Source organism: Nanorana parkeri, unplaced genomic scaffold, assembly GCF_000935625.1.
Source record: "Nanorana parkeri isolate BGI_ZX_2015 unplaced genomic scaffold, ASM93562v1 scaffold39, whole genome shotgun sequence".
In the NCBI taxonomy this organism is placed as follows: Eukaryota; Metazoa; Chordata; class Amphibia; order Anura; family Dicroglossidae; genus Nanorana; species Nanorana parkeri.
The window spans coordinates 2713229-2726991 of record NW_017306307.1 but is presented as its reverse complement, the minus strand read 5'-3'; the positions used below and the strand labels follow the sequence as shown (position 1 = coordinate 2726991).

General features: G+C 43.6%; 1 protein-coding gene across 5 annotated transcripts in view; it reads left to right on the top strand.

Annotated features, from left to right (window-relative positions):
• The first annotated feature begins 373 nt into the window (after window positions 1-373).
• SYBU (syntabulin) overlaps window positions 374-13763 on the top strand; it is a 49203-nt gene continuing 35813 nt past the window's right edge. For 3 of the 5 annotated variants that reach the window (XM_018570936.1, XM_018570944.1, XM_018570956.1), the window contains exons 1-3: window positions 375-491; window positions 871-941; window positions 9598-9778. In XM_018570936.1, the coding sequence (XP_018426438.1) occupies window positions 918-941; window positions 9598-9778 (205 nt within the window). In that variant the 5' untranslated portion in view covers window positions 375-491; window positions 871-917. Of the gene's footprint in view, window positions 492-870; window positions 942-9597; window positions 9779-13763 lie in introns of all 5 variants that reach the window. The other 2 variants (XM_018570948.1, XM_018570930.1) reach the window with 2 other exon arrangements.

Below are 13763 nucleotides of genomic sequence, written 5' to 3'. Positions count from 1 at the left end.
TGGGACCCCCCCGCCATAACCCCCCCCCCCCCCCAAAAAAAAAAATTGAAGCTGCCATCATGACAGCCAGGTAATTAGCATTTTCAGGAGACGACATCAATGGCAGCCTACACGTCCCTCTTTCTGGAATAAGGCCAGTGGTCTATGAAAGCTTAGGACTGTCATCTTCAGCAGCATCCCTGGAAAATGAATAAGCGGCCGTATATTCCCAGCCAGCATTATCGATCAGCCTGAATGGCTCATTACCCAGATGGATAATTGTGCTCAGACAGCAGCACCTGCCCCACAATGCTTTGTACTGCGCTGTTCAGCCCTCTGCCATTTCCCGATGACAGCCAGCAGCATCATGTGCATCATATGAGCAGCTGCAGCAACGTGACCCGTCCGCAGCCACAGGGAGGCACTGACAGCTCCGACTCGGGGAGGAGAACACAGCGCAGCATTGTGTCAGCTGCAGTGCAGCAACGTCCAGAGACCAGGCAGTAGCCCAGGTAAGACATATGGCTTACAATCAGATAACTGATCCACAGGGGAAGCCGGGGCTATTATATACCATCAGACATCATGCACTCCTCCCCATTGAAGTCAGCGATCTGTCACTGCCACCATCTACCTGACTGTCCAGGTGATCAGATGCCGCAGATTAGTAATTCTGATGGATCCATGTGTCAGGGAAGTAGGTGAGACTATAATGAAGACCAGGAGTAGGTGGTAATGTCATTATCAAAAAGGTGAACGCCCAGATCAAAAAGGCTTAGGGAAGTCAGTTAGCTGAGAGGTAAGAGGGAGATGATAACTGATCACTTGTGGTGGTGGTGGTGGTGAAGGTCTTCCCATACTGATGTCCTCCTTGCTTTTTCCAATTTTTAGGGCATAAGGGAGCAGATTGGGACCTCTGCTTCTCTGCTGCATAAATCATGGGGCCACTTCAAGACAGCAAGGTGAGATCAGACTTTCCTTATCTTTAATATAAGGTAATCCACACCTTTCCAGATGCTGAGGAACTACAAGTATCAGCCTTGTGGTTCCTCCACATCTTGAGCTCGCACATTGACAGAGCTTATGCAATTTGTGCTGTGCTGTTTGTGTTGCTTTGCAGTTTATTGCATCACCCTTTTGCAAATACACCATGTACTGATTTAGCCTTTAACTGTTCGTAGGATATATGTGTTAGATGTCTGCCATAGCTGTGACATGTCTCATATAAAAGCTGATCGTTATAAAAATATAGGCTTGGGAAAATGTCTGGAATATTACGGGATCTATTGTCTTTGCAATCCGTTTAAATGTAGGAGATTGAGTATTCTGCAAGATGTCCACCGGTGTTTGGGTGTTGTCCTTAATTTTCATTGTTACAGCGCAGATGAAAGCTTCAAAGAGTGGCAATAAAATAAGTCGTTGTAGTTTTCAGTTAAAAAAAAAAGTGTGTCTTTTTGTTGATGAAAGGGGATTGTCCACCTCCTAGTATATAGTTTGGGATACATGCTGGAAAATATAGGCAGCATCAAATATCATCTTGGATCCATCTTGGCTCCTTCATTGCCAATTTTCACCTATGCCAAGACCATTGCAATGGGTTCAGGTCCATGCTGGATTTATAAGTGTCATCTCTACGAAACTCCTAGTTTAGATTTGGATGGATGCTAGAAAATCTAGGCAGCATGAAATGGCCCTATCTTGGCTGCTTTATTGCCAGTTCTAGCCAATTGCCAGAGCCATTGTTGCAGTTTGGTCAGGTCCATGTTGGATTTATTTGGGTCATCTCTATGGGAGCCAGGCATATACTTAAGCACCTGATGGTTCTGGATTCCTCCCGTAGCCTGATTTCCAGAAGACGTAAAAGATCTGAAGGGGCCATTTTGTGTACACACACAGTGTGAGGGCTCCTACCACCAAACTAACACCACACCCAGGTCTCTAATAATGGCAGCCTGTATAAGGGTTACATACAAGCCAGGGACCTGACAAGTGTTGCCCTACCCTGGGCATGTACAATAGGTCTCTTACTGAGTACCCCAGGCCTCCTTGGAGGGAAGTCCTCTAAAAGAAGAGATGACATTGGGACAAAAAATAAAAACCCTTGCCTGTGATCAAATCCGAGTGTCCAGACAGTAGTTTGGTCTTCAAGATTCTCCCTGATAACAATATGAGGAATCTGACTCACATTTTCAAATGCAGAGCTGAGGTCAGTGGTATAGTGATCTCATTAGTATGGTAATTGTGCTAGTCATTAGAAGATATGAGAAGCTTTTGCTGAATAGGCATAATGACAGAATCCATTTAAACCTCCAACATTGTATCTGTAATCAGAGTGTCCTTATTGAATGTACTGACCCTTTAAAGCAAACCTGTCATAAGAGAAACACGAAGGCTGCCATTGCTCACCTTCCCATTTGAAAATGCTAGTTTGCTGGATAGCATGCTAACCCTTTTGCTTCGTTACCTTGAGTCTCTCAAAAAGTATCCAGGTAAAGAGTTCTGACTTTTTTTTAACCTTCCTATTTCGCCTCCTTGTTTCAGATCAGCAACTCAAATTTAATAAAGCCAGTGGTTTAGCATAACAACCAGGCAACTAGCACTGAAGGAGATAAGCACTTTGTATCCCCTTCTTACTTTATGGCAGTCTTGGCTTTAGTTTTACTGGTGGAGAACTTTGGCACCTGTAAATGAAAATATTGGGATTGGTATTTTCTCTGAATGGAATGAACTACCTTCCTGATTTTATAACAGAAGTGCCATTGTTGACTTCTAATTCTAAAAATGGTAGTCTTTTGGCTGATTCATTAGTTTCCATATCTACGGAGTCAGAACTAGTTTGAAGTGCAAGATTTCTGACTTCTTTAGATGGATGCTTGTTCCAAGTAGGGTAAGAGTCACTCCTAATTCCTTCAGCTGTTTGCGTTAATTTCAGCTTGAGCTATTGAGCTCTGTAAACTCTCTTTATAAGCAATCAGCTAAGGGTAGCCCGGTAAACAGAACCGTCATGCTCCAGCTGTCTAATAAATATGTATTTGCAGTGTGCCTTGTATATCTGAATAAAATACATTATTCACCATACTTTAAGACTAAAGCTGTTGGCCATTTACATTTTGAAATAATCCTGTACAAAGGCAGTTATAAGATGGCTTATATTATATATCTCAGGGGTGGACAAATTATGGGATTTGGGAGCCAGGTAGTCCAAGCCAGGACCCAGCAGGAATTTTTATTTTTTTAGGAGCTAGCTCCATTGACGACAACTACTGCAACCTGGCTTGGGGTTAAGGTTGTGTTCAGTGCTTCGAATACCTTCTGAGCTGAGTGCGTTCATTGAGACAATCAATGAAACATGGAAGGGTTATTATACAGCACAATGTCACTAGATAAGTAGCCCTAGTCCCCCACAGAACACCCTTGGAATGTTTCCAGTGTACTGTCATCATCTCCTATGCACAGACCGGGACCTCAGCTGTTAAATTGACATCTTGTCCCTGATCCCTCCCATCTCTCGAGCATCCCTATTAATCTTTAAATCAGAATTGTAAGTCCGTGGCTCTTTTACATGATAGGCAAATACTTGTGTATCATGGCAGTCTTGCCTTCCTCAAGCACTGACCGAGCAGTGCCTCACCAATGTGCTGAGCTGCAAAAGAAGACCGTTTATACTTGCCTCTCCCACCACCTGGGAACTGACACACTTCTGGGTGAGTTGGATGCCTGCGATCCTTGACATCCAATGTGGTTCTATTTGCCAGCCATAATTTTGCTACAGGACACCATGCTGGAACCACACTGCACAGCGAGGGGTGCAGGCAGGTAAGCATAAACGCTTCGCACATTAAATATTTTGTAAGGTAAAGGTATAATTTTAAGCAGCTTGTCTTGTGCTTAGTTTAAATAGTTTAAACTCAGGTTTGTGACCAGTTTACATTAAAGCTGATCTCCAGGCGGATATACAAGACATAAATTATTGGCTCTAGGTATTCATAATTACATCCTTAAATGTGCATGGGCGTTTTGGTTTTCGCGGTATGAGCAAGGAACCAACCAGCTATTACAGTGCATGGAGCATGCTGATAGGAGGACAGAGAAGGAGAGAGAACAGTGAGAGAGAGATGAGCTCATCTGTCTGCTGCTTCTCAAGTCACTGTCCAGTTACACGGTTGGGGAGAGACTTACAAGAGTTGCTGGACTATATTAGATAAATCAGGTCTCCTGCCCTGCCAGGTGGGGCTGTGCTTTGTGGCTGAGATGTGGAAATCTATGACCTGGATGGACAAAAATACAAATCCTTTGTAAGTAAAACAGCTTCCTTATATGTATTTCTGCTATGCATTTACTGTTTGGATAGAGGTTCAGCTTTAAGTGTAGCATTTGTATGTTGGGTTCTCTTGTGTAGTGGCCACTTTTAGCAGCTACTTGTAACATTCTTCATATGAGATTCATAAGCGGTTGCTGGTGGCAGTGTGTATTTTGTAAAGTGTTGTACTCGGTTTCCTTGGATCGCATTCCTTTTAATGTTTCCAGTGCTCTCAGGCTTTCTAAGAACAGCAAGTAACAGCATGCCGAGCCAAGACTGAAAACAGGCTCCCTGCCGAAAGGGCTTTCATTTGTATAAAATATGACTTTAACCTTTCTGATGTATTCCTGGAATTCTCTTCTACATCCTGGTTATTGATGATCTCTTTTTAATGAAGTCCTCAACTTATATTCAGGATAAGAATCTTCGAAGCCAGGGCCATCTGCTACTAAGTTACTAATACTAAACTTGTCATGAAGGAAAAGCTACTGAGCTAACATCATCCTTTTAAAGGGGTTTATTTATAAATGTTTTCACACAAGATTCATACAACGTTTACCCAGGATTCATACATTTTCCCAACTGAATCTAATTAGCGAAATGTGTGAATCTTGTATGAAAACCTTTATAAATCAACACCAAAGAACATATCTAGGCTTAAAGTGCTCTTAAACCCTCCTTGTTAAAATATAGATTTATTGCCATACTTCAAGTACTTGTGTTGCTGCTGTTTTGTTTTTCACTTTAAGACTTTAAGAGCCTCTTAGCAGGAAAATCTGTCTACAAAATCTAGATCGCATCATGTTCCCCCTAGAGGGTCGTGTCATTGCCTTGCAGAGCCTCCCTGGGACCACAATCACGTGCGCGCTCCCAGCACGGCACCAAAAAAATCAATCAGCAGATCGTAAATTGTAACGGGCATGTATGCACAAAGGGGTGTGTAGTGAATCACAGGACATTTATTAATAATAATGTGTGTGTATGTGTATATATATATCTCTAGGACCCTACAATCAGGGCTAGATTTCCATTTTTGGTGCCTGTAGGCACGAATAGAAATCTTTTTAGCCTGAGCAGGTGCCCTTACCTGGTGCAGGACCCGCCAGCTTTCACATATGCAGAGAAGGACCCCTGCATTGTGTAAGGCTGCTTTAAATGTCTGTCCACATCAGACAGGCGTTTGCGCAGCCTTGCGCAGTGACCGGGCTTTCACCCTACGTTTGCGGAAGCTGGCGGTTTCTTCCGCTGGTCTTTGAGCAGGAGGGTGCATTTTGTGCAGAATCTTGACAAGGCAGAGTAGGTACCTGCACGGCGCCCCTCTATGGAGGGCGCCTGAAGACACGTGCCTACTTTACCTATTGTTAAATCCGGCCCTCCTTACAATCTAAGGTCCCGATCTCACACACCTACTAGGGCCTATTTCAGACAGGAGCCAATTGACCTACTAGCATGTCTTAGGAGTTTGGGAGGAGACAGGAGAACCCATAGGAAACCCACGCAAGCACAGGGGAGAACATGCAAATTCCTTGCAGATAGTTTTCTGACCGGGAGTTAAACCTTGGATACAGTGGAACAACAAACTGCAGATTAATTTGAGCAGTGCACGCTCCCTGGCTGGGAGTTCCAGGTACAGCAGCAAGGACACTGGTACCAAAGTTTTGGGGGCAAAATAAGCTTAAGGCCTCATTCACACTGCCGTGCAATACGCTGCGTATAGATGTGCACAGCGTATTTTTTTTCCATATTCAGCATATGCAAATAAATGGCTCCATACACATAGCTGCATATGGAGTCGTATATTTGTGCTGCGTAAATATGCACAAAAAGATGGACCCGAGATGCTCTATATTTCTATGTATTTTACTTGCGTAATATACGTGTGCGCGTATACGCACGTACAGTAAAATTTATATTCAGAATAATGCATTCTGGGATGGCATACAGTGCACTGATATAAACTGAGTGGCCAGATTATTATGACCACCCCATCAGTACTTCGTTGGGCCGCCTCGTGACTCCACGAGATGTTGAAAGGTGATGCGAGGAATCTGACACTGCACTGTTGCCCTTCTGTTGTCTTGTACCAGTCTTGCCACTCTCCGTTCTGCCCTAACATTGACTAGTCGCTGGCGGCCACAATTCGCACGTTCAGAACCAGATTTTCGGCTGACAGTCCGGTCTTTAAACACTTTAATAACAGCTGCTCTTGAACATTTAACGAATTCTGCTGTTTTGCTCATATTCGCTCCATGGCTCCGAGCGCCAACAATCATCCCACGTTCAAAGGCTGTTAAATCGTGTTTACCCATATCTTCAGGAAAAAATCACTTCTACTGTCGTGGTAAACAACCTGCTTCCCTATTTATAATGGTCTGGCCCTCTAGCAACTTCAGTGCAAAATTATAGCTAATTTGCCTACAATCGTCAGGTGGTCATAATAATCTGGCCACTCAGTGTACACGTATATACATATGCGTATATATGCAATATACAATTTTGCTCTCGCGTTGTGTGTGCATGAGGCCTAAAGGAACTGGATAATAAATAGCAATGTGCTGCTGAAGAGAAAAATGCTTTTTATGGTTAGGGTTTAATACTATTTTATTAATGTTCTTTTAACCTTGCATAGAATAGGAAAGGGTTAAAACCCCTTTCAGGTTTCTTTCTGCTCTTTGGTTACCACTGGGAAGATCTGCTTTTACTTCCTGTCCAAACAGGGTGTATAACTTTTTTGTAAAGTTTTAGAATACGAGACAGCAGTTATAGCCTGCAGATGTCATCTAAAGCAAAGCATGTGCTTTGCTCAAGGCAAAATCCAAATCACAGGGTATTTAAAGGAGAACTATGAGGTGAGTGCTTTTCACTCCTCATAGTTCTAGCCGACCTGTGACAATGAGACTGTCAAAGGTCGGCTTTAGTAGATCGGTAGGTGAGCGAACATATACCGGCGTTCGCTCACCTCTCGAATCTGTCACGGCTCTCTGGATTCTCCCCTCCCCGCTCCGATCCGCCAGCGCTGACTGATGGAACGGGAGGGGGCAGGTGCAGCTGGCCCTGCCTCTAGATAGGCAGAGCCAGCTGTCAGTCACGCAGCTGGGCAGATCCAGACATAACTGTCGGGATCCGCTTCAGCTGCGGCGTCTCAGTATACCGCGAGCTATAGCTCGCGGTATACTGAGCCTAGGGTGACAGGAGGACGCTAGTTTGTGTCCTCCCGTTACCCTAAGGAGAACTATGGAGAAAAGCCCTAACCCCATAGTTCTCCTTTTAACGTGAACAAGTGCTTTACCTACTTGCTTTAATGCCCACCTCCCCAGCAACACATACTCTCCTTTTGTTCACTCCATTAAACTTATAGGAGCAAATAAATCCTCAGTACTTCAGGGTATGGATGAGCATGTGATTACCTCTGTGTCAGCACTGAGTGCTGAAATATGGTGAAGAGTCTCTACCTTGTGTTAGCCACAATATAAGCAGCTTATCCTACTGCAAGCATGATGGAGCAAAGGAAGGGTGAATGTTATGGCATAACAAGATGACAACTAACCTTTTCAGACAGAGGTCAGCATGTATCAACCTACTTTTGTTTTGCGGGACCGGTTCCCTTTAACTCCTTGGTATGACACCTCTTTAAATTTCATGGTGTTCATATGTAAATTCATTGACGGCATTAAAAAATAAACCTGGAAAGGCCTTGGGCATCACTAATCAATGACTGTTTTCTGTGGGTGACAAAATTAATTAAAAGCAAGTGGAACTGGTTTTGTTTGTTGCCATCTTAATTAAATTTCCGTGGATGTAGGTCACTGTCATGTCCTAATTGGAACAAATTTTGACATGCATTTCATACAGTGATCACAGTAGTTGTTGCTGACTTGTGGCACTGGGGTCCTGAATCTGTATTGAATCTGTATCATGTTTTGTCTATAGTTATAAGGGCTAGTTCACTCCACAAACAGTGCATTCTGGCCCGATTTTGCCGGAACGAACTGGATCGCATCCTGGCCGGCTCGCATCCTCCCCACTGCCCCCCCCCACCTCCCCTGATCACAGTGCTATCACCCACACCCCGGCGCGTGGCTAGGTGCGGTCAGAGAAAAAGTAGTGCATGCAGAATTTTTTCTGAGCACACTGGACTGGAACACAGGCATTGATGTGCCATGTGTTCGGGTGTGGGCGATCGCACTGCGGCCAGGATGGCGGGGCTGCAGTGTCATTGACTTCAATGCACCAACACGCCCCCTCCAGCCCCCGAACGGGATACGATCCAGTGTGATCCGGCATCACATCTGGCTGGAATATACTGTTTGTGGTGTGAACTAACCCCTAAGGGTTTACCCACTAACATTGTGAGATAGGTAAACAAGGCAAACAAAGTGTAGGCAAAGGACTTTCCCCCTGCTACGTTACCAGAAACAAATTCTATGGAGAATAAATATGCAAATATGCAAAAAATTAGGTTGTCAAGCTTGACCATAAATATTCTACTTAAAGCGGAACTGTGCCGCCCCCTCCCTATCCTTTACAGCAAAGTTAGATGCCATCTCTGTCCCTATTTGGATTGCTTGCCATGGTGCTGTACATGTGATCAGTCATTTGAGGGCTTGAAAGTTTGGTTGAGAGCCGAAATAAGCAGACTGGGAACGTTGACAGTTGGCATGACAAAAATAACTGTTTAGGGAAACCGTTCTATTGCAAAAAGCACCTTCTTCAATGGTTGTTGGTGCACCTTTTGTTGGTGCACCTTTTGACTTGGGTTTGGGGAGTTTTTATCAAAGACCAGCTGCCTGATGATCTCCTGGAAGGACTGGTTGATGTCCAGTTCTAAATTTTGGTTTTACGGCTCATGGGCATGTACAACAGGTCACCAGACAGGTGGCTATCCAGGGTGCAGACAGTCTTGGCTGGCCACCTGTCAGGAGGGTCATTGATGCCTAGCTCCTTCAGGCCCCATATGTGGATGAACAGGTGGATATTTAATTTTTATTGGTTGCTACGGTTTCCAGCAATTTTGACATTACTGTTTGCTTTAAATACCCAGGTGTAATTAGTGCATGTTATAAGTTATATTCCTGAACCAGGCCTATTTGCTAAAATTACCTATCTTCATTTTACTGGAACCCTGCTGACAGCGGCATGTTGTCATAGTCTCTAAAAGCTCTTCCATAACACCAGTGTCACGTTACCATAGAAACAAGCACAGAATGTGAATATGTCCTCTATCCTTATGTTTACTCTAAGCTTCTATTCTGCAGACTTCCTCTACCGTGCCACTCTAAACTGTTTTTTTTGTTTTCTTTTTTCTATTCTGTAAATAGAAAATGCAAGAAAAGGAGATTGCCCGGAGTCGAATCCCACGGCTGGTTCTGCGTCCATATTTGCCAAAGCAGAAAGTGTCTCCATCTTCTGAATCCCCATTTTCAGAGGAGGAGAGCAAAGACTTCAACCTTACCTCCAGTCGCTCTGCCAGGACCATAAGTAGCAACAGCTTCTGCTCAGGTAATAATCTGTCTCTTGTGCTCTCTGTTCGTTCTTCTTTTTACCTGCTCTGATCCAAAGGATCAGGTTTGAATCTGAATGACCCCCTGCAAATATTACCATCTCAAGGCAGCAATACATGGGACTACTAATGCTAACTAGGCAACAGAGCTGAAGTCAGTGCACCTTGGTTATATAAAATCTATCATGGCCATATTCTTCAGGTGTTTGATGAAGGCGGGGGGGTACTTCAGTACCATGATTTCATACTGCTCATCCTCTCGCATGGCGTTCCTTCCATCATTTTAAGATGAGAAAGATGGACACCTTTTAGGCACAAGGTGTGCAAGTAAAAGAAACTGTTAGGCCCTGTTATGCAGATAACGAAGATTTAATGCACACTTTTTTTTTTTCTTTTATACTGCCTTTTCAGTGTAACAAATGCAATAATATCGAAGGTTGGATGAGTTTTGTGTGCAGTAAAATACTTTTTGTTAGTTAAATAAGTTTTGCTATAGAGGTCTATGGATCAGGCAAAAATGACAACAGGGATTTGGTTCCAAATAAGGGACAGCCCAAAGGAGGGTGACTTGGGAGCTAAGAGATGGTCAAATGCATTTGGCTGAGAACACTTTGCGTTCACACACAGAGAGGCTACTGGAGTAATGGAAAGGATGAGGATCTTGGCTAGTTGATGAATGCCAGTATGAAAGGTACTTGTCATCTACCTGGTGAATTTCCATCATGTATTTAACATGCTTATTTTCCTTCAATCCTCTCACTAAGCACTCAACTTTAGCAAGATGCCGTAATCGGTATTGTAAGAGTCAGAAGGGACATCTTTCGGGAACAGACAGCAGTTGAATTAAACATCTCCCAGCTGAATGTCGGCCTAAAAGAACACATTTTGGCATGTACCCAGCAGTAACTAAGGAGGCAGCACAATAAGGAAACCTATATTACGGCTCTGTATGGTTAGGCATGCTCTTTATAAACCGAAAGTGTAAATAGAGAATTAACAGATCTCTTTAAGGCCATTTATTGTACATGCTATTATGGCATCCCTAGAATGTCAGGATGAGGGAGACCTGGGGTCAGAGCTGTAACTGTGAACTACTGTACCATAGGCAGAACCAGTACAGTTCTTCTTGCATAATGCTTAAAGGGTCTCGTTTTATGTTAAGCCATTGGACAATTTTGTTAATGTGGTATATTAGTCTTCATTTTTCAAAGAGAAGACGGTAATAAACCATAAACTGCTACTAAAGTCCCAGTCTGCCTAAAGCCCTAAGAAATGCAGAGAAAGGAGTACATACAACCACTACTCTTCTCTACAGAATGCACTCTAGTGTTCAACTGGTAATGTAAGGGGGGGGGGGAGCTTTGCTTGGGACACCACAGCCCCCTGCATTGCCCTGGGGGAGTTGTCTTGTGAAAGCCCTCAAGTTTAAAGGGAATCTGTCATAGAAGTCAAGTGGCTGCTGTAATTGCTCGCTGGTCTTTACTGCCCTGTATTTCTGTTGTCACATTCCCTTTTAGGGCCCATTTATGTTAGGTGATGTGTAAAGTTAGCCTCCAATAAAAAATGTGCTGCAGCACTTAATTATAATTGAATCTGCACCTGTAGTTTTCTCTTACAGACCCCTGAAAAGTCCCACAAATACTTGCTGCATACCTCCCAACTATAGAACTTGAGATGGAGAAGTCGTTCCGGAAATGAGCAGGGTCAAATTGTGCTAGATATTGGATGTGGCTTAAAGAAGAACTCTGGGGAAAATTATTAACATTGCATTGGGGCTACCTCAGCACTGCAAGGGTTAAGTGCTCGTATGTGTCTAGGGAGGAAAATAAAGTTAGTCACCTGATCTTCTAAGCCAGCTTCTAAAACCCCCCCCCCCCCCCTTCTCTGCTCCAGCGGTCTAATGTTCCATAAATGATAACATTCTATACAAAGTGTATAGGACATGAGGACGCCAGGGAATATTCCATCACTTACCTTGCATTAAAGTCGGTGTCCTCTTCTGCTGCTCTCTCCCTCTGTCAGGACTATGCAGACTCTATCAGGCAGGAGATCACTTCACCTCATACAAAGAGCTGGGTGCTGGAGCAAGGGCTCCAGGACAAAGCCCGGACCCATGGGAAGCCAAGATTATGTTGAAATCCAGAGTGAGGGGTTGCTAAGCCTGTTGATCCTGACGGTTCAGTCCACCTTATGCAGCTTCCTGTGATGCTGTGGCACTTCTGTAATAGTGCTTTGGAGTGCCATTCAACGCAAGGTGAAACTGACATTTTACCACGCATTACTGCAAAACAAGGGATGTGAATCTGGCCTTAGGGCCTGTTAACACCATAGTATTCAGCTAATTGCACAATACCACGCGTTAAGATGTATTAATCGCACAGTATGTTGCGATTAACGCAATGCTGTGGTGTGAATGGGTCTTTTAAGGTTATGGCTTTTGGATGTGGCCTGTACTAGTGCTTGGATAGGTTGCTTTAAAACATACCAGTCACTTTGTCATCCTACAGTGCAAAATGCGATTCAGTGTTCTAGTCCTCAGTGCTCCATGGTAGCCTCCCCACAAAGATCATATGCAAGTTCTAAAAAGTAGGTGTTTTCATAAGGCCAGGCATGCATTTTTCCCCAGTGTGACTGTACTTGGACCTTGGCTCTTGGTTACATAGGCCCTGAGCCCTGCATTGTGGTATGGGGAAGGGGGCATGCATATTAGCCCCATACTTTAAAAAAATTGAGATTTAAATGGGCCTGCAGTGGTGAATTTGGCTGGTGGGCTCCAGTGTTCAGTATGGCACCCTGGGGTGACTGCTGTGCTTCTGCTGTGTCTTTAATGTGTCACACAATGCTTTAAAAAATGAATAAAAAGTATGAGTCATGCTAACCCTTCGGAACTAAGCACAAGGCGACAAAGCAAACTAGACAAACAACATCACATTGGAATAGCTGATTCTCCATCTGTCTTTCTGTGCCAAGGGAATGTTATGCAAACTTGCAATGAGTCAATCCTTTTACCAGATTCTTGGAACAAGACAAATATTAGGACAGCTCTAAAACCTACTTCTAATGTAAATAATTACCCTCTGTAGCATTTCAATAAACTCCAGCCTGTAAGTGCTGTCAGCATGTATCTTGTACAGCCACCTCCTGCTAGTAGCATAGGTGTGTGTGCATGCACCTTGTACAGCCACCTCCTGCTAGTAGCATAGGTGTGTGCGCGTGTGTTCCATCTGACACTCCATCCTTCTCTTTCCCTTTATCCATGTGCCTGGATAGCGGCCACCAGGCTCAGATGTCAGCAGTGGAAACATTCTGCCAACTCATCTGGCTGTACACTCGGCAGCACAGGGACTGGATCACAGGAAACTCCCCAGATACATTTTGTTCGTTACTACTAGTCTAGGCGGAAAAAAAAAGGGAAATGGGCTGACGTTTGCTACATTCCTTTAAAAAGCATTGCTGCATTCTTAGTTTTGTTTTTTTGAACAAAAACTGTATAGGAAGAAATAACCGAGTCTAAAGGAAATCTCTGCTACAGTTTACAATAACAAAGTTAGTTGGCCATTAGTAAATATATTCTGTTAAAGGGGTATCTATGGTCAAAAACGAAAAATAAATGTGAAATGTATAACCATATCGATGTAGATGTTTGCAAAGATAGTTAGTGAAGATGTCCTTAGGATGTGCTACCTCAATGACACAATTTCACTACCTGAACTACAGCTGAACATTGTAACATTATCAGTGCTTGTTGGAAGCAATGCATGATGGGATATGTAGTCTTGAGATATTGAGATTGCATCACATCAAGCAGCAGTGAAAGAGATGCCAAGCAATCTAGGAATCCAGAAAGTTGGTGAAAGTGATGGGCAGACGGAAGGCAGCACTCACTAAATAAAAGGGATTTTTCTCAAGTAAGTTTTAATTGTATCATCAGCAACAACTCTAGTATGTATTCCTATTACAATGATGATGCTGTAACAGAGTATA